Source organism: Schistocerca americana, chromosome 7, assembly GCF_021461395.2.
Source record: "Schistocerca americana isolate TAMUIC-IGC-003095 chromosome 7, iqSchAmer2.1, whole genome shotgun sequence".
NCBI lineage: Eukaryota > Metazoa > Arthropoda > Insecta > Orthoptera > Acrididae > Schistocerca > Schistocerca americana.
Window position 1 is genome coordinate 522,514,670 of NC_060125.1, and position 27,209 is coordinate 522,541,878.

At 39.0% G+C, this 27,209-nt stretch overlaps 1 protein-coding gene across 1 annotated transcript in view; it reads right to left on the reverse strand.

The window, feature by feature from the left end:
• LOC124622437 (ubiquilin-1) overlaps nt 1–27,209 on the reverse strand; it is a 99,431-nt gene that overhangs the window by 11,307 nt on the left and 60,915 nt on the right. The window contains exons 7-9 of the mRNA XM_047148132.1: nt 23,986–24,140; nt 8,826–9,045; nt 4,576–4,693 (exon numbers count right to left, since the gene is read on the reverse strand). Of these exons, the coding sequence (XP_047004088.1) occupies nt 4,576–4,693; nt 8,826–9,045; nt 23,986–24,140 (493 nt within the window). The remainder of the gene's footprint in view (nt 1–4,575; nt 4,694–8,825; nt 9,046–23,985; nt 24,141–27,209) is intronic.

Here is a 27,209-nt window from a genome sequence, read left to right on the forward strand (position 1 = left end):
TGCCCTAATAACATGAAAAAAAGTGTGGTTCCTGGAGAGGGGCAGCAGCCTTTTCAGTAGTTGCAGAGGCTAAAGTCTGGATGACTGAAAGCTCTGGCCTTGTAACACTAACCAAAACGGCCTTGCTGTGCTGTTACTAAGAACGGCTGAAAGCAGGGCAAGCAGCTTTACTGTATGGTTAAATGATGATGGCGTCCTCTTGGGTAAAATATTCCAGAGGTAAAATAGTCCCCCATTCGGATCTCCAGGTGGGGACTACTCAAGAGAACGTCATTATCAGGAGAAAGAAAACTGGTGTTCTACGGATCAGAGTGTGGAATACCAGATCCCTTAATCGGGCAGGTAGGTTAGAAAATTTTAAAAGGGAAATGGATAGGTTAAAGTTAGATATAGTGGGAATTAGTGAATTTCGGTGGAAGGAGAAACAAGACATTTGGCCAGGTGAATACAGGGTTATAAATACAAAATCAAATAGGGGTAATGCAGGAGTAGGTTTAATAATGAATAAAAAAATAGGAGCGTGGGTAAGCTACTGCAAATAGCATAGTGAACGCATTCTTGTGGCTAAGATAGACACAAAGCCTAAACATACTACAGTAGTACAAGTTTATATGCCAACTAACTCTGCAGATAACGAAGAAATTGATGAAATGTATGATGAGATAAAAGAAATTATTCAGGTAGTGAAGGGAGATGAAAATTTAATAGTCATGGGTGACTGGAATTCGATAGTAGGAAAAGGGAGAGAAGGAAACATAGTGGGTGAATATGGATTTGGGGGGGGGGGGGGGGGGGGAGAAATGAAAGAGGAAGCCGCCTGGTAGAATTTTGCACAGAGCATAACTTAATCATAGCTAACACTTGGTTCAAGAATCACGAAAGAAGGTTGTATACATGGAAGAACCCTGGAGATACTAGAAGGTATCAGAGAGATTATATAATGGTAAGACAAAGATTTAGGAAACAGGTTTTAAATTGTAAGACATTTCCAGGGCAGATGTGGACTCTGACCACAATCTATTGGTTATGAACTGTAGATTAAAACTGAAGAAACTGCAAAAAGGTGGAAATTTGAGGAGATGGGACCTGGATAAACTGGCTAAACCAGAGGTTGTACAGAGTTTCAGGGACAGCGTAAGGAAACAAGTGACAAGAATGGGGGAAAGAAATACAGTAGAAGTAGTATGGGTAGCTTTGAGAGATGAAATAGTGAAGGTAGCAGAGGATCAAGTAGGTAAAATGACGAGGGCTAATAGAAATCCTTGGGTAACAGAAGATATATTGAATTTAATTGATGAAAGGAGAAAATATAAAAATTAAGTAAACGAAGCGAGCAAAAAGGAATACAAACGCCTCAAAAATGAGATCGACAGGATGTGCAAAATGGCTAAGCAGGGATGGCTTGAGGACAAATGTAAGGATGTAGAGGCGCGTATCACTAGGGGTAAGATGGATACTGACTACAGGAAAATTAAAGAGACCTTTGGAGAAAAGAGAACCACTTGAATGAATATCGAGAGCTCAGATGGAAACCCAGTTCTAAGCAAAGAAGGGAAAGTAGAAAGGTGGAAGGAGTATATAGAGGGTCTATACAAGGGCAATGTTCTTGAGGACAATGTTATAGAAATGGAAGAGAATGTAGACGAAGATGAAACAGGAGATACAATACTGTGTGAAGAGTTTGACAGAGCACTGAAAGACCTAAGTCAAAACAAGGCCCCGGGAGTAGACAACATTCCGTTAGAACTACTGACAACCTTGGAAGAGCCAGGCCTAACAAAACCCTACCATATAGTGAGGATGCTGTATGAGACGGGCGAAATACCCTCAGACTTCAAGAAGAATATAATAATTCAAATCCCAAAGAAAGCAGGTGTTGACAGATGTGAAGATTACCGAACTATCAGTTTAATAAGTCACAGCTGCAAAATACTGACACAAATTCTTTACAGACGAATGGAAAAACTGGTAGAAGCTGACCTCGGGGAAGATCAGTTTGGATTCCATAGAAATGTTGGAACACGTGAGGCAATACTGACCTTACGACTTACCTTAGAAGAAAGATTAAAGAAAGGCAAACCTACATTTCTAGAATTTGTAGACTTAGAGAAAGCTTTTGGCAATGTTGACTGGAATACTCTTTCTGAAGGTGGCAGGAGTAAAATACAGGGAGCGAAAGGCTATTTACAATTTGTACAAAAACCAGATGGCAGTTACAAGAGTCGAGGGACATGAAAGGGAAGCAGTGGTTGGGAAGGGAGTAAGACAGGGTTGTAGCCTCTTCCTGATGTTATTCAATCTGTATATTGAGCAAGCAGTAAAGGAAACAAAAGAAAAGTTCGGAGTAGGTATTAAAATCCATGGAGAAGAAATAAAAACTTTGAGGTTTGCCGATGACATTGTAATTCTGTCAGAGACAGCAAAGGACTTGGCAGAGCAGTTGAATGGAATGGACAGTGTCTTGAAAGGAGGGTATAAGATGAACATCAACAAAAGCAAAACAAGGATAATAGAATGTACTCAAATTCAGTCGGGTGATGCTCAGGGAATTAGATTAGAAAATGAGACACTTAAAGTAGTAAAGGAGTTTTGCTATTGGGGAGCAAAATAACTGATGATGGTCGAAGTAGAGAGGATATAAAATGTAGACTGGCAATGGCAAGGAAAGCGTTTCTGAAGAAGAGAAATTTGTTAACATCGAGTATAGATTTAAGTGTCATGAAGTCATTTCTGAAAGTATTTGTATGGAGTGTAGCCATGTATGGAAGTGAAACATGGCCGATAAATAATTTAGACAAGAAGAGAATAGAAGCTTTTGAAATGTGGTGCAACAGAAGAATGCTGAAGATTAGATGGGTAGATCACATAACTAATGAGGAGGTATTGAATAGAAATGGGGAGAAGAGGAGTTTGTGGCACAACTTGACCAGAAGAAGTGATCGGTTGGTAGGACATGTTCTGAGGCATCAAGGGATCACCAATTTAGTACTGAAGGGCAGCGTGGAGGGTAAAAAACATAGAGGGGGACTAAGAGATGAATACACTAAGCAGATTCAGAAGGATGTAGGCTGAAGTAAGTACTGGGAGATGAAGAAGCTAGCACAGGATACAGTAGCATGGACAGCTGCATCAAACCAGTCTCAGGACTGAAGACCACAACAACAACATTAACAAGGAGGATGGCTATAAGTTATCTGAGGTGTGAGTGCCAGCTGTGTGTGCTTGGTAGCCAGAAGTACCACTTGACCCAGGTTTAACAGTGCAAACAGCAGCCATGAGAGAACTGCCATGCGCCCTCAACACCTTGATGCAGGAGACCACCACCACCACCACCTGGATACTAGCTGCCAATCTGCTATTGCCTTCCAGTCACCAACGAGAGTTTGCTGCACCTACTAAAGTTGTCTTACAATCAGCCAACAGAGTAGCACAGGCAATAGCACACGGTACAGCCACTCTGCCATAACTACTTCTTCAAATTATCCAATGTCATCTCAGATATGTGACATCAGTATTCACCAGACAATTGAAAATGACAGTATATAAACGAAGGCATTCACCACTCTACAGCAGTTAACTGCCCTGAAGTGGACCACAGCAAGTCAGTCAAACTGTTGGCAATTTAGCTGTTTTAGTATTTTACAATCATGCAGCCCAATACCCAAAATTATCTTACAAGGGAAGGGCGCTAATTGTGAAATTCAGATTCAATTCATACTGCGCATAATAAAAGCTCATGGCCAGTGGTATAATGTGGCAATCCAAAACTACTAGCTTATATATATTTTGCTGCGAAAATGCAATTACTCAAAATTTCAAATTATATTTTTCAGGATAACGGATCTACTTGCATTATGTTCTGTGCATCATGCCAAGAATGAGAACCTTCAGGGATGTAGGACAAGTCAAGGTCTAAGTTAACAAATGAAAAACATAACAGGCACAGTCTGCTCACTGTATTAGCAATGATGTATACCTACACTGTCAATTATTCTTTGTGCTTATGTCAGCTAAACAACCCAGTTAATAAGACAGAGAGCCACTACTTAGGCGGGGGAGGTTACTGCTTCCTAAACTTTATTAAATAACTTGATCCAGTTTAGAGGAATTAGTGACTTTTCCAACTCAGCCTATAATTGGTATTACTAGCAAAAAATACCCACAGTCTCAAACTAATAAAAGAACTATGAAATAATGAAGTAAGGCTCTCCATCCAAAGGTTGGTTTCACCATTGTGCTTTATTACACAGGGTCTTATTGGAGGTCTAGTCTCACTCCTATCTTTGAACTGACTGGCGAAGCAAGCTGTAAGCGGACCTATAATTTAATGTAGATTTAGAACCAGGGAGCAATTTGGCTCATTTCATATTAACAATTCATTGCCAGAAGTGAAAAAAGCAATAAGTCAGAAGTGAAAAAAGCAATAAGTGACAGCATACAATCTTAGTACCAACATGGGATTGAACACCAGACCCTTGGATTTGTTGTCTGGCATTTACTGTTAGCCACACACTAATAACATATCTGTAATTTAATAATTTCACACATTAACATTTAACCTTTGACCATTATTACCTTGGAGATTAGCTTCCCTATTGACAAATCCCATGGCTGCCAACTGCTCCAGCTGTGCCCTATATCTTTCTTCCGGTGGCTGGTTACCGACTCCAGACTGTGTAGACATGCTGGACAACTGCAACACAAAAGAAAAGAGAATTCAGGGAGTGCAACCAATTCCAAAATTTAACAAAAGTAGTTTGAAGTAAATATAAGCTTGAAGGATAAACTGTTCCATAAAATAATTTATCCATGAGAGCTATGAATAGGATAATTTATGTCCTGTAGAAGCTCACTATACGTTTTCTGACTTGCATAACTTAATACAGTTACTGCACATTTGGAAGTGAACAGGATGTTAGTTAGTTTGTTCTGTGGCTCATTAACTGTGACCTCTAACTAATATAGAAAAAGAAAAACACACACACACACACACACACACACACACACACACACACAGGCACAGAAATTATTTTACGCAGTAGCAGTTGTCAAGTAGATATGATTTCATTTTGTGTTTGAAGTTAATTTTATTTCCATTCAATTCTTTACATCACTCTGTAAGTAGTCAAAGATTTTTTTTTCTCCGAACACCTGCCTGTGACCAATAGTGTAACTTACTTCTCATTCTAGTATTACATTTATGAATGTTACTGTTTCCACTGTGACAGTGTTGATAACACATTTCATATGGCAATAAATTTAGAGACTCTTGTTGCTGCACATCTCAATAGAATCTAGTCATCAAAATCAATTACATTTCAAGAGAAAGCATTAAAATAGCATGGGGACTATTTGGAGTAAACATGCAACACACTGGACTCTATGGCTTGAACTATTCTTTTTTTTTTTTTTTTTTTTGTTTCTAATAAAATATTTATGGTAAAATAGTCACATTTGTTCAGAGATAACAAATCATCCGTGAGTGGTAATCAGAAGACTTTTCTAACAGTATTAAAGAGTGCTTGTGCATTGTTGAGCCAGCAGACAACAGCCAGGTGTCTAGATGGTGCAATGAAGAAGGTAACTAAACTTAGGCAACTAGTACAGGGGTACTGAGAATGTAACTTCTGTTTGTAATTACTACCACAGTAGACTTGTATACACAACAGTGTTCATTGTCCAACAGTAGTACAGAGCTGCCGGTATTCATGGAAATCAATAAATGGAGAGTGCAATAATGTTTTTGACACAGTGGAGTGAGGAGATTGTGACTGGAGCTAAGACAATGATTTTGACTCGGAAACAAATACAGCGGACACCAGACACAAATGTCTTCATCCACAGAAAATAAAAGTCACGTTAATTCCAACTACTTGGTAGGTTCCCTGTGTTGTATTTTAGGACAGCAAAGGTTTGAACCTGATTTGAGATTTCCGACCAAGACAGTTATTATGACACCCTACTAGAATCGTATTACACAATCCAGAATGTTTTTGTCTGTGATGAATGCCCATCCCCTATGATGGTTGCAATGCACTGACACACTATATACTTTGGCTGGGAAACAGTATCTCATCCTCTTTACAACCCTTTTCTTAATCTTACTAATTGTAGCATGAAATTCAATGCTATAAACTTATCCTCAGTATAAGCAACATCATTCTTCAATATAGGGATAAAAAACATCTATTATTACAAGTACCACAACATGGATGGCAATTATGTTCCAATCAAATCCAAGACTTACTTCAATGTTTTGTTTCATTACATTTTGTGCTCTTAACTGGCCAATAGCTCTTAGTTTCCAGAAACTTCTTGTAAATATTTTGGTCTAACACTTTTCTCCTATCTTTTTGGGTGTACTTTAATTTCAGATTATTAATACACGTATAAACTGATGTATTATTATTATTATTATTATTATCATTATTACCACGAGTGCCCACATAAATTTATCTGGTGTGTGCGGGGCTGCAGGTCGGGGGAGCAAACTTTAAAATTACTGTTTTCATATAAATGAGTTGGTCAGTTTCAAGACGTTTCATGCCATGAGAACTAATTCTCATAGGTGAGACAGAAAAATTATTTTATCTCAAAGGGCTGATGGTTATCACTCACTTCTAGAAGTGTATGAGAATTCGGTAATGAGTAAAAATTATGTCTTACTGGTTCCAGGGGTATGGTAACTACCTTGGTTTATATTTCTGTTATCCCTTTTTTGTTCATACCTTCTCCTTCCTGCCATTGCAAGCAGGCCTCTTTCTGCTCTTTCATGCATCACTTTTGTTTATTTTTCATTCATTGAATTTAGTGTTTTACTTGCAATGGTTTGCAACAAAAATTTTATGTTAATGGCTTCTGTAATTTCTTATATTGCATATTGCTTTTTTCCATGATTAAAAATTATTATTTTGATTGAATTTCAGAGGCAGGTTTTGTTAAGACTTGAGATCCTATACAAGACATTTTTCCAGAACCGTAACTCTCTTCTTATGTCATTAGCAGAGAAAATAGTGAGGATAGCATCAGTACTTATATACTCATACAACATGGAAATAGTTTTTGTCCAACATCTGTGAAAATGGCAGCACTAATGTGCTTCTGCATTAGCTACATTTTAGTATACATAGTCTGAGCTCATTTTTTAAGAAGTTACCCACTTTGTGTGAGTCGTCAAAGTGTTACTTTTTGTGTTTGTGTGTGAGATATTTCATAGTTTTTAATACTATAACATTCTAATTTAATTATTACACCTTCAAATATGGTGCAGCTCTCCTGGAGCTTCTGTAAAGGTACTGGCAGAAGTAAAGCTGTGAGGACAGGGTGTGAGTCGTGCTTGGGTAGCTCAGATGGTAGAGCACTTGCCCGCGAAAGGCAACGGTCCCGAGTTCGAGTCTCAGTCCAACACACAGTTTTAATCTGCCAGGAAGTTTCTTTTAATGACTTTACTATACAGCCGGCAGGGTTAAAATCGTACCTATACTCTGCATCAAACAACAGTGAAGTTACTTGCATGTCTAGTAGTCAAGTTATGTTTCAAATAACACTCATCTCTCATATGGTATATGAGGTTAATTCTTTTCTGTGATTTTTGTTTTCCTTCACCTCTACAGATGTTTTAGGATTTGTTTTGAGAGTGTTGGAAAAAGGGGGGGGGGGCTGATGTGTACTCTTCACACAGATCTGGAAACGTTTTGTGGGACAATTTCTTCGTATCCCTCTGCTCTGCCACCCCCCCCCCCCCCCACAAAAAAAACATAACACCAACAACAGCACATTCACGATACTGTTCTCTCTCTCTCTCTCTCTCTCTCTCTCTCTCTCTCTCTCTCTCTCTCTCTCTCACACACACACACACACACACACACACACACACACACACACCTGCTTTTGACACTATAGTGGTACTAGGATTTTGTTCTTAATTTGCTTTCCTGTTAATACTAACATGTTCTTTATTTGTTGAGTTTTTATTTTTGCCATTTTTATAATCTCCTTTATTATTTTTCTCTATTTGGCTATATTAATTTTATGTGGTCTTGACAGCATTATGAAAAAAATGTTCTGCTTCCGTAGTGAAAATATCCTTATATTAGTGTTTATTGTGTTATGTTACTGAGATAATTGAAATATTTCTTCAAATGCTATTAATACCTATTCTCTAGTGAGTCAGTGAACTTTCTTCACTGTGTGTGAAATGTCTGCAAGCACCAAGTAAATGGGCTACTGCATCAGTTTTGCAATATTTCCACTCTCATTTATGAGAATGTCCATGGTACAGTTTTGAATGTTGTTCTAAAGATTGCACTGTTGGTCACCTGTTTAGATAGGTTTATATTTCTTTTGGGAATCAAAATGTTTATAGCAAAATTAACAAAGTTATTTTGAATAACACAATAGACAATACCAAATAAAACAGTTGACTTATTCAATACCAATGAATTATTAAAAATGAGATGGGCTAAAAAATAATATGAGTTCTGTTTAATTCCCCTTTTTAATTTTTAACCTGTATTTTCTACTTTCTCCCCCTTCCTCGGATCTCTTTTCCACAGACCTAACTTTTCCCCATTTACCCATACTATTTGCTGCTGGGGCTTTCAATTCCTCCTGTTCTTTCCCTCAAAGCCACCTTCTCGCATTTCACAGAAATGGTCCTCATAATTTTTCTCGTCTTTCCACACTCCTCAAGCCAAGATACATTCTCCATTGTCTGCTCTAGACAATACTGATCCAATAGCACCCTTCAATGACTCTACAATAAATACAAATACACATATAACATATGCTAATAAAAACAATTTGCCACTGCAACAAGAACATACCATTCTAGCCATGAACTGCGAGAAGACATCCTGTTGGTTTGCTCCCTGAGTATCTCCTGCAATGGAGCTGGTAGTGGTCGTGGTGCTTGTAGGTGTTGATGTAGCAGTTGTTGCTGATGAAGTGTTTGTTGCTGCTGCAGGTGAACTGGTAGTAGCACTAGAAGAAGTCGTCGTGGCAGCAGTAGTACCTCCCAATGTTGCAGGTGCAGTCATGCCCATACTGCACACATATTTGAAATATTACTGTTGTGCACAATGTATCTTTGTATGTTAAACGGTCAGTTTATATTCTGCTACAATAGTGTCTTGTTCTTGAATCCACGAAATAACAAGCACAAAGTGGAAAAATTCAAAACAGGCCAGAGCTGCCTTATCAATAACTTCAGCAACAAGCCTACAAATCTAACACTTACTAAAATGCATTTCTGTGCAAAACTTTTGAAAACTGGAATACTTCTGCCAAACATTTACTATTCAATATATACTACCAAATTAAGGTTTAAACTATATTTGATGAATTAAAATTTGCTGTCTGATGGACAGAAATACCCAGAAAGCAGTTATTAAGACCATCATATTCCATTAAGTTTTTACTTGTGCCCCATATTATTGATGATTGTCAAATGGTTTATGGGTATGAGTAGGGTACTAGATTAGTCCTGCTCCCTTACACTCTGTGTTGCCTTCCATCAACTTACTAACTTTGAAAATTTGCACTGCTATCAATCTGCCAACACTCAATTGTTTAGTTCTTTTCTTCGTGATATTTCATACACAGCAATGTGGGCACAAAACAAGCTTAGCTTTAACAAGGGCAGATAAGAATTATTTGTTATCTTTTGTGAAAAAGCTGATGGAATGATCTGTGGGCACTGTGAAAAATACATCTTAGGAGTGGGCCACAATTTCAAACTATCTTCTCTTTTGAAGCAAGATTAATGTTACCACTCCAGCTCAATAAGTCTAATTTCCAGAATGGCATTCCTTCTTCAAAGACAGTGAATGTTATCTTCTGAAGAAATGGGGGGGGGGGGGGGGGGGGGGAAGGGGACAAAGTACACAGATACCATCGTAAGTCATAAATAACTATTGTCAAAAGTGTAAAAGATATATAAATGTGCTATTAGTTTTAATCACATTTGTTTTGAGAAATAATTGATAAAATAGTTTGAATAGTGTAGAACAGATAGGTAGCATTCAATACTGTTCTAACATGATCATTCACTGATTTCTCTCCGATACATCTGGGTATGAAAGTAGCTACAGTAACTCCCTCCATCAACAAAACCCACTTTTAAGGAAAACCATCTTTTAGCGAATATTTCATCAGTCCTGGTGAAACTCGCATAAAGACAATGTCATTCCCTCCCCCACTTCAAGAAAAAGTCAACTTTTACAGACTAAACATGAAATATTCTGCAAATTAAAATCTAGTTTTTACACGATTTCTTACATGCCCTGTGAGTTTCTGATTTCTTTCAGTTTTACACTAGCCATATTTTGTCATGTACCACAGTAAATGGAAATTTATTCAATTGGTCGACAGATACCTAGTTAGTAGCTTGACTACCTTGTAGTGATAATCAGCAGATGCACTGAATTAATTTGAAAGAAATTTCCATCCTGCCTAATATGCAATTTAGGTCATATGGTCTGATGTCACAGTCATCAAGCCTACGAAGTGCAAAAAATGTAGATGTTTGTCTATTGAAGTGTCAAAGTTTTCAGTTTTACTTCTGTGGAGTTACAGCCTGCAAGTGTAGAAAGATTAGAACTTAGTAAAAGCTGCCTATCATCCGTGATGTCAATGACAATCTTAACTTCCTAACATGGCGAACAAATATGATTTAGCGCTGTCTAAGTGTGCAGCATACTAAAAAATAAGAAAGCGTTCTTAAATGCCAAAGCTAACAGTTACTATGGATCCACATGGAAGAACATTCACATGTCTAAATTCAATTATGTGGAAAAAATTCTTTTAAAGTGGTTTCAAAGAATGAGAAGTGGCAGCATTCCTGTAAAAAGAAACATACCATACGAGAAGGCTCATGAAATTTCCCTGAAACCAGTGTTGAAAATTTCAGAGCATCAAATGGCTGGTTGAATGTTTTAAAAATGTCAATCTGTTGTTTTCAAGTGTAAATGCAGACAGTGGGATGGTAGGATGGTGGTCACAGGAAGTGTAAACTACTGGAAGAACATTACATGCCTCGATCGATGCAGGATTATGAGCTTCAGACACTTTCAATGCTAATGAAACTGGCATCTTTTATAATTTACCTCCTGCAAAATCATATTCCATTAAGGGAGTAAAATTCCACAGAAGTAAAAATAAATACAGAAAGGATGATAATGCTAATGTGAGTAAATAGTGATGGAAGTGAAAAGTTGCCTCCATTAACAATACAAAAATTTAAAACTTCCTGGTGTTTCGAAAACTTAAAAATGTTATTTTGTACTTATCAGTACAACAGCAGTGTCAGGATGAGGTTAGAAGTCCTTACGAGATTTTACAGGCATTTAGATACTAAGACGGGTGCAGCAGGAAGGAAAATTTTACTCATTATTGACAACTGCCTTCCACATCCCAAAGGAAACAATTTCTATGGAATGTAAATGTTGTGTTCCTCCAAACACCACAAGTCAACTGCAGCCTATGGATCTGAGCAACAAAATACGTTCTGTTGAAGCCAGAGTAGCAGTTGTGTTGAAGACAGTTTCATTCCTGACAGACAGGATGTGATTGCAGAATTCTACAGGCTATGCCTATATTTGTTGCTGCCTGGAATTCTGTAACCTAACAGACTATGTTAAACTTTTTCAGAAGACTGGTTGCAGTATGTCAGCTGCTGTTGGAGACTACATTCTTCCAGAAGGAGATACTTCTGAGAATATGACATCTAGGATTTTGTTTTGATGATGTCATCCTGACTTCCCCATCCAAGATTGATGCAAGTAAAATGTGTGCATGCTTGTGTAGGAACACTCAGGCAGGGGCTGGTGGTGACATGATGAATAATAGTAATAAGAAGAAGAAGAAGAAAAGGAGACCGTTGCACCAAGTTTCACTGCTGCTGTGCGAGGAGCTGATATCATCAGAAATTTCCTTAAATCTTTTAATGTAGAGGAATCAATTTAACTTATATCAACCAACTGGAGCGATGACTTCTTTCAACACAATATGCTGAAAGGATAAAACAAGGAAGTCTTCTTGATTTTAAAAGGATGTATTCTATGAGAAGTGTAATGATTATATATTTACTGCATTAAATTTGCAGCACAAAATACTGATTATTTTGTAATTAAATAGCACTTATATCATGTAAGGATGCTTCAATTATGATTCTGGGTTGCTCCTGTCACATACTCTGGCAAAAATCCCATTTAAGGAAAACCCCTGTTTGTGAAAACATTTTCTGGGTCTCAAAGAGTCATTGAAAATGAGTTTTACTCAGTTTCACTGTAGCTTGCTACAAACTGTCCTTCATTCCACTTTAAGAGCTTTCATTTGGACAATGTTTTCTTGACTCAAAATGAATCACATGCCAGCACTCCTTGGGGGATGAAGATGATAAGTAGTTGACACCTGAATGTTCAAACTCTTCACTTAAGTACATGCCTTTAAAGAAAGTCAAAGTTTAAAACTGACCTGATAAATGTCACTTACAGCAATGATAAAATGTATACTGATGAGGTAAAAAAATAAATAAATAAATAAAAAGGCCAATGAGGAAAAGCTAAACAGCCATAACAGAAACATGTGGATGACTGACAACGTACAAAGAAAAGCATGAGCTAGCCGTTCTGTAGTACACGAAAATGAACAACATAAAAGCTTAGGCTGGAGTCCAGAAAATAAACAAAACTAAAACATTTACCTCTTTGTGAGCTGATATAAAGTGCAGATGCCCACCGCATTTTACTGACATTCTTTCATAAGAAAATCAAATACGGCATTAAAATGTGACACACAGATTTGTACACCAGAGGCATCACAAATGACTAGTTACTCTCGCCGGATCAAAAAGCCATTGCTCAGGGAGTGTATTATCTAATGGGGCAGGTGACCGACATCTCGCCTCTGTGACTGGAAGCAGAAAAGCAAAGACCAGGCCATTGTGTTCACCACCCACAGCTTGCTGTATCTCATTTCCAGTCACTCTTCCTCCCACTAATTCATGACCTACATCAACAGTTAAATTAAAGCCAGCAGAGGAGCAACATGTAGTTCAACCCTGTCTCCTCCACACTTATCCTTAACTAATATCAGCTTGCTTATTTTCCATTATCTGCATGTGTCCTGGTCCCAGAAGAATGTTTCCCCATTGTTGTAGCAAGAAAAGTGTACCTTCTATGTTTTGGGGCATTCTATTTGCTGGGAACATTTACTAAACTCCAGTGACATTAAGAGAATTAGGGCATATGAGGAATTTCTTCCATTAGTGATGCCCACTCATCTGGTTCTGTGATGTCAAGAACATATACAACTAATAATATTATGCCCTATGTGGGTATCTTGTGAATATATCCTGGAAACACAATGAGGGAAAGTCTGAGAAGCCAAGGGACTAAATCTGTTTTGACTTTCTTTGTTGCAGTTATAATACACATTACAATACTGTGAAACAAATATTTAAAATAACATTTGGAGCACTTTCTTTTCTAAAATTTGTAAAAAAAAACGCCTGTCTGATCTACTTAAAAAGTCAAACCAGTGATTTACTCTTACTTTAACTACATTTGGCCAGAGTGGCTAGAGATAGCAGTCACGTGCGCGCATGCAAGACTTAGGCAAAATCTCAATGCATAACAGTGATGTTGTGCCTGTTTGCAACTCAACATGTCACCTTTACGGTTAGTAGCAATCTATCCTTTTCAGAATATCACTGATATTCCAACCTGGATGTCACACTGTAAAAAATATATTTTGGATGCTTGTTACAACTTGATGAACTGACACCTGATCGGGAGTGGCAGCTCATCAGCCTTAGTACAGAAACTGGAAATGAGCTCAAGATTGGGCTAGTCCTGATGGCCCTTAGGGCTGTCTAATCCCCTAACAGTAGACTGCAATGAACGACAGGAACAGCTAGTAACAACACACATTTTCTTCCTACCAAAAATGTAAAATCGTTGTTTAGTGCCCATTTCTTGAGTCTCATTATCATCTGCAGCTTGCACATACTTGTCATACTGCTGGGAGATGAAATGGAAATTTTGAAGTTGTACCGAAGGTAACAGCACTGAATGTGGGCCCTCTACTGTGAATGTAATACTACCTGTAGTCATTAAAAAAAACATGGTAACACAACATTACTATGAGTGGCACTGTCCTTTTATATAAAACTATCAGATAGGACATCACTGACTCAACGTAAGTGCATGAAGAATATTGGAGTTTAACATCCTACTGACAAAATTGTTAAAGACCATGCAGAAGTTCAGGTTGGAGTGGGATCTACCCATTCTGGATGCTGACATGATATTTAACCACAGCAAAATGGATGCAGAGCTTCTAGTTAGTTTTGTTACTTACTCGATTGCTTTCTTCCAGCCACTACTCTCTCTGGCAACAGTATCAAGATTGGTAACTGGTCACTGGAGTGAAGATCACTGGCCAGGTCCTGTGTGTATGTATCAGCGAAGTCCTTTGAGTCTTTCACGGCAGCATGTGTGAATAAACTCTTCTCGGTTTTCAAGCCATATCAAATCAAAAAAAATTCTCAAGCTTTCGATTGCCATATCCACCACCATCATCAGGAGCAATACCACTGACTGTCAAGGCTGGCGCGGTTTTTTTACTTATATAGTCACGAGTGTGGCCTCTACCACCAATCAGCGAGGGCCAAAACAACATATGCCCGGAAAGTGAGTTGGGCAGCTCGTAATGCCTCTGGCTCACCACAGGACTGAGTGACATCACGTGGCACAAGGGGTCAGTGCCACATTTGCAACTGCTGCTCCTGCCTCACTTCAAGTATCGAGCATCTGTCGTTACTTCCTTTCAACATCCAAAACTCTCCACCATGCCCTACTAAGTGTGTACGCCTGATCTCTGTTGAAATTGTTGCTGTTCATTCTGATATAAGCTGCCTCTTTCATAACAGGATTCCATTATGTTGATGCAAGAGCCAAGACTCTTGTGTTTTCAAACTGTATTTTGGGTCTGTTTTCCAGGAAATGCTCAGCTGTGGCCAACTTGTCAAACTCCCTTCTTTAATATGAATCTTGTGCTTGCTGCAATTGTCTGACCTATATAGATGCTGCCACATTTACAAGGGCACCATACACACCAGGCACACAAAGAGCTATGTCTTCTTTAACAGTGCCCAGTACACCTCGTATCTTGGGGTGGGCAAGAACACTGGTCCCAGTCCATTTCTACACAGCACATGTCCTAATTTATCTGTCATACTGTGGGGCAATGAGCAGCAAGTTAAGACATGTGCTGGAGAGCCATGGACTGGGACCTGTGTTCTAGCCCACCCCAAGATATGCTGCACCCTCTTCACAGCTCTTCATGTGCCTAGTATGTATAGTGTCCCTTGTGAATGTCGCAGCATCTATGTTGATCAGACTATCTGCACAGTTGCAGAGCATTGTACCGAGCACAAGCAAAATATGAAACAGAGGGCGTTTGTCAAGTTGGCCACAGCTGAGCACTGCCTGGAAAACAGACACAAAATACAGTTTGAAGACTGATAATCTTGGCTCATGCATCAACATACTGGGATCCTGTTACAAAAGAGGTGGTTGGGATTAGTATGAGCAGCAACAATTTTAACAGAGACCAGGGGTACACACTTAGTAGGGCATGGGGGTGGGCTTTGGATAAGCAAAGGTGGATGCTTGCTTGACACTTGAAGGGAGGCGGGAGCACCAGTTTCAAATGTGGCTCCAGCCACTCGCACCAACTGACATCACTTGGTCCCATGGCAGGCCAGAGCTTCTTTGAGCTGCTCAACTCACCTTCTGCGCACACATCATTTTAGCCATCTCTGATGGTGCGAGAGGCCACAATCATGGCTACTCAAGTGGAGAAACGTGCCAGCCCCAACAATCAGGGATCTTACTCCTGACTATGGCAGAGATAGCCATCAAAAGCTCAAGAATTTTATTCAAATTGATGCAACATGAAAACCAAGATTTTATTCAGTATCAGTGAAGGTCAGAGAGCATATCACGGAGATCAATTGAGGAGATTAATCACATAGTAGTGCTGAAGTACATGTGTTCAGAAGCCCCCTCGAAGGAATACGTGCATGAGCTCTATTAGTCGAGTAGTACCTCTTCACATCTATGTCACTGTGTGGTAATAGAATGGGTAAAGCTACTTGGCACATACACCATGATAGTAACTGGTAGTGACAAGGTGAGGTAAGGAGTGACATGTACCACTAACAAAGACAGCTGCTCCTCTTTCTCCCTCCCCAAAGAGATATCCTTTCTGTGGAGGTTACAGCCTCTTAGTAAAGGTGAGTCAATAAGCTTTGAGTTATGTATACACACAACCACAAGAGCTTTTCCTTGAGCCTTAATTACTCCACATGCAACCTTGGCCCATCAATGAACAACTGTTTGGGAACCACTTTAGAGGTGAGGTTTTTTCCACGCTGAGATGGGGAAACTGTTCTAACTGGCAGCTTAAATGAACTGGTTCTCTCCATTTGGCCCCCACATCCATATAATCCCCTGGAGGGTCCTCTTCTTTTTCTTAAAGCAGAATTTATTCAATTTGGTCACTGGTTTTAATAAGCTTTCCAAGATTTTGGAAAGAATAACATTTCAAGTCACAGAGGAGACGTCAATGATCATTCAAATACTTACTTTGAAAATAATTTATTTTCTGGCACAATCACACACAATATCAATACAAAATTACCAGTTTCAGCTGTTGGCAGCTATCTTCAGATCTACAAGATAAATAAGTTTGAAAAAGAAGCCATGTAGATTACGTTAAAACAAAACAAGTTTAAAGATTTTTTTGGTTTTGCATAATTTTTCCCCTTCAGTGATGAACATTAGGGCTTAACAATTTGCAGCACACACAACTGAAGTTTTCCTCATTTGTCTGTTATGGCAAGATTGTGGATTTGAGTGCAATGTTTGCTTTGCATTTTCTAGTTCCTGGCACCCAATCAATCTGTCAACTTTATAGCAAGCACTTACACTCTATATGTTTATGCCAATTTCCATAGCTGCGTGCATTGAAGTGGTTTTTGTACTCTTTTGTTCACTGACGCAAATGGAAATTACCATGTGAATATTCATCTTTTGGATTTACAGCTCTTGTAATGTTTCCACATTTGCAGTTACAATTATTGGATATAGGTTATGCTTTTTATGCAAAACATTACTTTCCTTGTTACTCAAACATGTTTTGTCACCTCTATGCCATCATCAGTGTGTTTTTTGTATTGAAATACTGTAAAAAGTTTGTATATTTTAGGTTGTAACTAGTCAAACAAAATGTGGCCTTAAGACAGTTTTTCTTTGTATTTTTTCTTACCTTGACTTTATATTACATGGTTTTGCAGGACCACCTATATGGTGTCTGGCACTAATAGCTTGTCATCTGCAAACCAGACAATGTAAATGTGAATTTTTTCCACAGGTAAACACATTCCATTATTTTTAAAAACGTGACTTTGACATGACTAATTGTTTTATTTATATATTTGTTATTACTCATGTTTTGTTATGATTGATCCTCTTCCTTTCGCATTCTGAGGGCTCTGTACACATATATTCAATGTACTCTCCGTAATTTCAATACACAAAGTTGTTCTCTCTCTCTCTCTCTCTCTCTCTCTCTCTCTCTCTCTCTCTGTGTGTGTGTGTGTGTGTGTGTGTGTGTGTGTGTGTGTGTGTGTCACATTTGTTCCTTTTCCGTTTACAAACCATATGGGGTTTGTAGCTATTTTCCTCTGTTATTTGTTTTATTGTGTTCAGCTCCTGTGTATAATTCCGTTTGCTTATGGGTGTTCTGTACAATCTGTGGAGCCTGAATATGAAGCTTGCTTGTGCGCCACTGTGTGGTTCGATAGACTGAATGGTGGTACTCTCAGTTGACGGCTTCCTGAATATTATGAAGCCATGGGTGTTCTCTCTCTTTTCGTACGATGAGACCCAGAAATTGTAGTGTGTTGTCTGTTTCTAATGTGAAGGTATTTTTTGGTGTAAGTTACTTATTTCATCGTGCAGCTGTTCTTTGTGTGTGTGTGTGTGTGTGTGTGTGTGTGTGTGTGTGTGTGTGTGTTTCTTCAGTCAGCCATATTATGTCATTGACATAATGGTAACAGCACATAACTCTGTATTTATTATTATTATTATTATTATTATTATTATTTGCATGAAGATCTTGTTTTCTAGGTTGTTCGTGAATATGTTGGCTAGGAGGCCACTAACTGGTGATCCACTAACTGACGATCCCATTGGCAGTCCTTCATGTTGGGAATAAAATTCTTTGTTGAATGTGAAGTAATTTTGCATTGTTATGGTATTGAATATGGTTGCTATTTAATTAATGTGCGAGTCTGGTGGATTTCCTTGTTGTTTTAGTCTTTGTGCAATGTGCTGATTTTTTCTTTTACTGGAAGGCAAGGGCATACCGATGTGACATCAATGATATATGGCTTGCTGCATCTGGTATGTCAATGTTCTTGATTCTCTCTACTGGTTCCACTGAATCTTCTAGGTTCCTGTTGTTTTCGAAAGTGTATATTGTCTTTAGTAATGTTTGTGTATGTTGAGCTAGGTGATACGATGGAGCATTTCTGAAGCTGATGATCAGTTTTAAACAGGTATGTTCTTTGTGCACCTTTGGTAGGGATTTCAGAGTGAGTGCCTTCTGAGATTTTTTGTGTCATTCTTTTTTATCAGGCCTTTCAAAAATGTATTTTCACTGCTGTTCAGTGCTTGCTGAATATTTCTCTGTCATTGCTGTTGGGTCACTGGCCAGTTTGGTGATGCTGTTGTCCTTCAGAAACACTAATGCTTTATCTATGTATTCCTTTTCATTCATAATCACCAGAGGCAGGTGTTGTGTAAGAGCACGAGAACACAGTAACACCCTAACTTTTGACACCTTGCGAATTTATTGGTTACTTTTCTTTGAATGCTGTAAACATAACACAGATGCTGGAATACAGCACTACTGCCCCTCTCAACTCCATGGAACTTGGCATCAGGGTCGTGAGCACATCTTCAGTTGCGCATGTTTTAAGGAGCTTTTGCGCACGTGCAACTCCAGTGATGTAATCGCCTTACAGGCCAAATACATACAGATTTCACAAACAACATGCACGGTTCACTATGTGCACAGCTAGCCCTTGCCACTCAACCAGAAGTTTACGTCAGTGCCCCCAGTTGGTAGCACACTGCAGAGACTTTTATCCCCGTTCACTCGGCATAAACACTGCTAGTGATAGCACACTCATCAGATATGCCAATTCACTCACTATACACTGTAGTAAAATTACACTGGCTATCAGTATGTGTTAAAGTTGTACTGACAGTAAACCTATTTTGTGGGTTTCTGATTGAGTTATAGTATGTTAAGTTATGACTTATCATCCAGTAATCCATTTGAGGCAATGAGAACCAGAAGGGCCTAAAGCAGATCCATGTTGATTGTGAAATTTGTAGCATTAATTGAAGCTTCTGAAAGCTGTTGATCCTATGGTGCATCAGGTTTTTCTGTGCTGTAACCCCAAATTGTACAAGTGTATATGAAAATTTACAAAAAGCTGTATCACTGGTTTCTCTGATACTCACTTAAAAGTGGAATCGATGGCGGTGTGCTTTAGGTCCTTATGGATCTTGGCACCTCATTTGCATTCTAGTCAAGCGACCATGTAGGTAGACATTACTACTTGGATTTAATCATCTCCACAAATGGCACTTTGTGTTTGGAGTTGGTTGTTTACTGTGCAGGAATAGGTTTTTATGTGCAGCGTAAACATGAAGTATGTTGAATCTATTTGAAAATGTTAACAGAAAAGTAAAGCTGTGAGAAGGTGTCGTGAGCTGTGCTTGGGTAGTTCAGTCAGTAGAGCACTTGCCCGTGAAATGGAAAGGCCCCGAGTTCAAGTCTTGGTCCAGCACACAACTTTAATCTGCCAGGGAGTTTCATATCAGTACGCATTACACTGCAGAGTCAAAATCTCATTCTGGGAACAGAGGAGTAAATCGGCAGGGAAAAATAGCCACAAAGGAACTAGGGCCTCCAAGAACAGATCCTATGATTGAGAGAGATGAAATCAAATAAGCTCAACTACAAGCGAACATTAAACCAGGAAATGTACAGTTAGCACTAGTAGTTGTGTGAGTACAGTGTAAGAATATCTGATTTTCAGCCCAGAAGTAAATTTGTTAACTAATATAACTGTTAGAGATCTTGTACATTTGTCCAAAAAATTGGAAAAGTACAAAATCTCCCATTTACACAAAAATGTGAAGTGGTGAGCTGCAAAAGCTTTCATGTTATTTTGTTATTGCCCTAAACTGTACTTAATTATGTATAAAACAACAAAATTCCACAACAACAATCATTTCTTTGTCAGGTAAGCTATGCATATTATTATTATTATTATTATTATTACTATATCATCACCACCACCACCATCACCACCACCGTTTCCAGAATGAAATTTCACTCTGCAGCGGACTTGTGCTGATATGAAACTTCCAAGCAGATTAAAACTACGTGCTGGACCGAGACTTGAAATCGGGATCTTTGCCTTTCATGGGAAAGTGCTCTACCATCTGAGCTACCCAAGCATGACTCACGATCTGTCCTCACAGCTTCAATTCTGCCAGTACCTCATATCCCACCTTCCAAAGGTCCCAAGTTCGCGTCTTGGCCCGGCACACAGTTTTGATCTGCCAGGAAGTTTCATCATCACTGCTGTTATTATTATTAGCAGTGGCTGTATTTGTAAACTTGTCAATAAGCATAACTGTTATACAGCAGATGCTATTAATTTCTCACACTCAAATTTATCTAAATCTAAAACTTTATGAATGCATTAAAATTTGGGGTACTCCACCTTTCTTGTTCTGTTATAAAGTGTTCAGATTCTGTAAGATCTTCTATTGTTTTGTGTGACAAGTGTTTCTCAATGTTGTGTTTTGGTCCTTTTTCCAGTAGGGTTTTCTCCTGATTTGTGAGTTTAATGCCAGTTAGGGTGACGAGTCTGGAATTGATGAGTGTAGCAGGTATGTTTGTGCTGTTTATGTTTCTCCCATTTTTCTTGTATTATTTTCTTTATTTTTTAAAGTTCGTTGTTGTGCAACTGTTTTTGCATACAGTTCCCCGATTTCATGTTTGAGCTGCATAATCTCTACTTTCCTTTCCAGTTTACTTGGTGCAGATGACATGCTGTTGACGGAGTTCTTTACATAGTCTGGAACCATATCATGAGTTAGATAGCTTTTGTTGAACTGTATGTTGAGGTTTGTATTCTGAAGTTTCATTAAAGTGTTCCCGTATTTACTGTGGAGCTTGCTGTGTAATGCCTGGCTGGGCCACGAAACATTAATCTTCTGGATTTGCAGCTCTTATATTTTTTTATGTTTGCAGTTAAAATTATTGGATATAGTTTCTGCCTTTCATTCAAAACACTGTTTTTCTTATTACATAATACAGGTGGTAATGCAAAGCCACATAATGTAAACTCAAGGTAAGAACAAAAAAACTACCAGAACAGTTTACACAAAATAGTGGCAATGAACATGTCTTAATTTTGTGAGCAGCTTTGTCTCTTCTGCTATAGGTCAACTGGCTCTTGCAAGGCACCTCATTGGGTAAGGCATATTTTAAACCTGAAGAAAGCACTCTGAATATGTTATGCCAACACCTGTGAATTAAAACTGGAACTGCAGCATCTTTATTTCTCGTCATTTTCCCCTCATCCAGATTTTTTTTTTTGTCTCTTACACCTAGGGACTAGAAAAATTCACATTTGCAATAAACATGAATATAGATGCAAATTCTGCATGAAAATGCAAAAATGTGAATTTGTGTAATAAATGCTATTTTGCAGTGAACCACAAAATGGTTCAAATGGCTCTAAGCACTATGGGACTTAACATCTGAGGTCATCAGTCTCCTAGAACTTAGAACTACTTAAACCTAACTAAACTAAGGACATCACACACATCCATGCCCGAGGCAGGATTCGAACCTGCAATCACAGCAGCAGTGTGGTTCTGGACTGAAGCACCTAGAACCACTCGGCCACAGCGGCCGGCGCAGTGAAGCACATCCAGATGAATTGTTTCATCAGGCATAGCTGAAATAGCTTTTTTTTTTTTTTTTTTTTTTTTGCATACAAATATTGAAAAAGTAACCTGTTTTCAGTTACTGGTATTGCATATCATCTGGTGAAGCCCAATTTGGAAAGAGAGTCAGTGTAAGAAAGCATTTCCAAAATAAAGTGCACACCTATGCACAACGTATCACTGTGCTCATATGTTACACTCATGTCACATCACAAACAGTGGGCAGTTGAATTGGTACTATAAAATACACATGTGGCAATGTAGGGCTCAGCCATAATGCTTAAAATTTTAGAACAAAGAAATGTATTTGTCTGTCTGCTAGCTGAAGTTGACATTATGCAAAACTGTGGGCACTATAACATGGCAGTTTTAGGTGTAGGGTGTTTTGTACTACATTTCATAAGAAACTGGCAAATTTCCAACTGCAGCCAGCATAGCCATTACCAAACGTTTGGTGCAGTCTGCTTTGCTTTGTGTTCAGTTCATTATTTTCTTAAAATGAGCTTGGAGACTAATCCTGGTACATCACAGGGTTCAAGTGCTATTCTCATGACACCCCAAGGGATCAGGGGGTCCATGTAGCAAGTCTGCTTTTGCAGAAACAAAGAACACTGTGTAGACTGTTTGGCCTGCAAGAGGGAAGTGGGGCCTGTTACCACCACACTACTCCTCACTTATCGAGCATTCGAAGTTCTCGTTTCTTTATGCTCGTGCCCCTTCGCTATACTGTAGTGTCTGCACTACTGTGACCACATCAAGAGTCTTCCTGTAAAGCACAACTAAGTTATTTCCAGTTATGCTTCCACCCTATGTAACTCATTGGGTCTATGTGTAGCGATGTCAGAGTATGGGCTGCATGACCCATGCAAGGGCTTTACAATATGTTAATCAACACTTATAAGTACAGATTCAAAATCTTTGTCAAGAACCACTGTCATTCAGAGAATCACTCTGCCCACCAGCAAAAAAGTGCTGCTGCTTATTGACAGAACAATCATTTATTGAAACTGTCAATAGAGCCGAAAAAAAAAAAAAAAAAGACTTTTTCTGAAAAAACTGTTGAAGTTTCCGTAGAAGCAACTATTCCACTCACAAAGCTAATAATTATAGAGAATGAAAATTATTTATTCCCTTTTACTATTATTTCATCTTCAATAAGTTTTTCTTTTCTTTTTTCCTCTCTTTTACAATCAACTTTGTCTTAAGCCACGCAGCATGCCAAACTTTATGTAAAATAGATGCATATTATGCCAAAAACAGATGCTACTGTCATTCATTCACCAAAAAAAGGTGCTACATTTTAGGTTCTGTAGTTGTACGTTTGTCCTATAATTCTTAGAGGTCCATCATCATCAGACCTGTACAGCAAAAATACCCTCATCCAAATTCTGAAAGGCATATTAATTTCATTTTGTCACCTGATCTATCAACTCTGCTACTTCCCACTTTCCCAAAATTATTCATATGATATGCTACTTACCAAAAAAATGTTTCAAATGGCTCTGAGCACTATGGGACTAAACATATGTGGTCATCAGTCCCCTAGAACTTAGAACTACTTAAACCTAACTAACCTAAGGCCATCACACACATCCATGCCCGAGGCAGGATTTGAACCTGCGACCGTAGCAGTCGCGCGGTTCCGGACTGAGCGCCTAGAACCGCTAGACCACCGCGGCCGGCTACTTACCAAAACTGGCACTTCCAATGTTCTACACAAAGCCTTCAAACACCTGAATCTACAAACGTTTCATGTGTTTAGAATGACTTTAGTGCTAAATAAGTAGCATTGTAAATATATTTTCAGAGACAAAAGAAGTAGTGTACATAGATTACAGATTTAAGTGTAAACAAAACAATGCTTTATGTTACAAACCTGTTAACAAAACCAGGCGCAATATTACGTAACTGTTCTACTCCCTGCTGTATTTGAAGCAATGCATTTAATGCCTGGGGATTTGACATCAGATTATGGATTTCAGGATTTTGCAACTGCTGTAGAAAGTTTGGTAGCATCCGCCGTATCTGGTCCTGAAATTTATACAGAGACAGACCACATAAGTGTATCAGACTATTTATTAAGAGAAAGTAAACCAATGAAAGTAATAGCCATGTGTCTCACTGTTTAAATAACAGCAGCATGGCAGCTACTTAAATTTTATCATCATTTATATTGACACTCAAAATGACACTCAAGATGCAGCCTGAAATTTTATTCACTTTTCAAGAGAAACTAAACTGAGAGTAACGCAATTGTGCTGCATTCTGGCAATTTCTTTTAAGCATTTTTAACTGATCAATCTTTGGGAATAAGAATCTTACACTGTCTCCATAATTTGTAAGGTTTCAAGTGTGTTTTCAATTAGATAAAATGGGAAAGGTTATCCATATGTCTTCTTATTTTGGATCACAGTAGTACTTGATGAGGGCTACTTTAAAAGAGATTTATGTGAATGATCTTCTAATGAATGGAAGTTTTGTTGTATGATCAACCTCAGTTACTGCATCCAAGTGTTGTTAGCAGCTTCCCAACAGTGGTACTGTACTTTTGTCAGTAGTCACACGGATGTGATGCCATTAGAAGGAAAAAAGTACTGGGGTTCAAACACTCATCAACAAGGTAATCAAGATCTGACTGGATAAGGGTGGGCAAAAAAGAGACTGTGGTCTTTTCAAAGGAACTGTCTTGGTCTTGACTCATTTACGGAAACCATACAAAAGCAAATTATGGATATCTGGAGAGGGATTTGAACCTTATTCCTCTCATGTGATACTCCAATGTGTATACTATTTCACAATCCACAAACAATAGAAGACAGCTCAGGCCAGGATTTGGGAACAGGGAAGGAGGAAGTGAATATTTGCTATTGTGAACGGTGATTAACTGTAATTTTGTTGAGAATTAATGATGAAGCATTACACCTGTCTCTGACTTCTGAGAGAACAGCAAAAGGAAAGCAGTTCATTTTCGTGCTCATTTTCTGGGCTTCTAAATGAAAGTGAGTTACTTATTTAGAATTGTCTACATACTTTTGTAGTTTAATTGTAAATTTCTTGCTTGTTTGTGTATTTCGAGGTATAGTCTTGTGCTTTAGAAACTTTGTAGTACAGGTTTACACCATGTGCATTGCTGCTATCATCAGCCAGCAGCCGTCGTACTGGGCACAGTCAGTCATTGAATTTTGAACTAGCAGCACCAGGAGAGTAGTTTATTTTCCACCATCTTCAGTATGGACAGGGCTGGTGAATGCTGCATTCAGATGCATCTTGAGTTGGACACAGTTCACTCACAGCACCAGGCAGTGCTTGCTTTGGTCATGCAGCTTAAGCCTGCTGCCTATGGGTGTCATTGTGAGGGGCTGAATGTAATGATCCAAGGGACGACCAGCATGTCCCATGTGTGCACCAATTGGTCTACTATTATGGTGGGCCTAATTACTGCCTGCAATGAAATTGAACCTTCACCAGTGAGCGAATGGGAGGTTGTATATGCCAGGGTGTACCAGCTGGCAAAAAGACTTTCTGGGGAACTGATAGCAAAGCCACCACAGTATGTCTGACAAACAGGTTTCAGGAGCTATCTGTAGCTGATAATAATCCTGAGTCAGCTGCAGTCATTTTTTCTGTTCCACTGGAACCCCCTTAGTCTCCAAGAGCTGGGCATTAACAGTGGGTGGGATTATTGGTAGTTGGGAACTCCAATTTGGGCATATGGTGGAGCCCCTTAGGAATATGACTGCCAATCAGGGGAAGATAATTGTGACTCAGTGTATACTGAGGGAAATGATCTCAGATGAACAGCAGTTCCTTCAGATGTCACAAAGAGCACAGGGTGCAGCCATCAGCAGGAAGTGGCTCTGCCAGTACTAATGATATGAGCCATTTTGGATCAAAAGAGATTCTCTCATGTTTCTGGTGGCTCAACCAGTTTTGCTTCCAAGATGAAGCCAGGGCTACCCATGTATAGCATCACTGACAGACAAATTGTGGACCTTTGGTAGAGCTATGTGGAGGGTCTGAATCAGAGGCTCAGATGGTTCTGTGACTGTAAAGACTGCAATTTCTTTGACTTTCACCATAGGATGGAGAGGAATTAGGATCTGCTTAAGAGGTCAGGGGTCCATTACATACAGATGGCGACTAACTGGGTAATGTGAAGTGAACTGGGCGTTAGGTTCTCAGGGAAAATGCAAACACGGGTTCTGTTTCAAAGGACGCAGGTCAAGCAGAGGATGAGGATAGACTTCAGAAGCATTGGCATTATAAATGTAAACTGTAATAGCTATGTTGGGAAAAAACCACCAACAGGGTGTATCACTGACATGAAAGAAAAATCTCAGATTTTTACCAGATTACCTGATTAAATGCCCCCCATGAACCATGGACCTTACCATTGGTGGGAAGGCTTGCGTGCCTCAGCGATACAGATAGAAAGGTGCAACCACAACGCAGGGGTATCTGTTGAGAGGCCAGACAAACGTATGGTTCCTGAAGAGGGGCAGCAGCCTTTTCAGTAGTTGCCATGGCAACAGTCTGGATGATTGACTGATCTGGTCTTGTAACACTAACCAAAACAGCCTTGCTGTGCTGGTACTGCGAACGGCTGAAAGCAAGGGGAAACTACAGCCGTAATTTTTCCCGAGGGCATGCAGCTTTACTTTATGGTTAAATGATGATGGTGTCATCTTGGGTAAAATATTCTGGAGGTATAATAGTCCCCCATTCAGATCTCCGGGCAGGGACTATTCAGGAGGACGTTGTTATCAGGAGAAAGAAAACTGGCGTTCTATGGATTGGAGCGTGGAATGTCAGATCCCTTAATCGGGCAGGTAGGTTAGAAAATTTAAAAAGGGAAATGGATAGGTTAAAGTTAGATGTAGTGGGAATTGTGAAGTTCGGTGGCAGGAGGAACAAGACTTTTGGTCAGGTGAATACAGGATTATAAATACAAAATCAATGCAGGAGTAGGTTTAATAATGAATAGGAAAATAGGAATGCGGGTAAGCTACTACAAACGGCATTGTGAGCACATTGTTGTGGCCAAGATATATACGAAGCCCACACCTACCACAGTAATACAAGTTTATATGTCGACTAGCT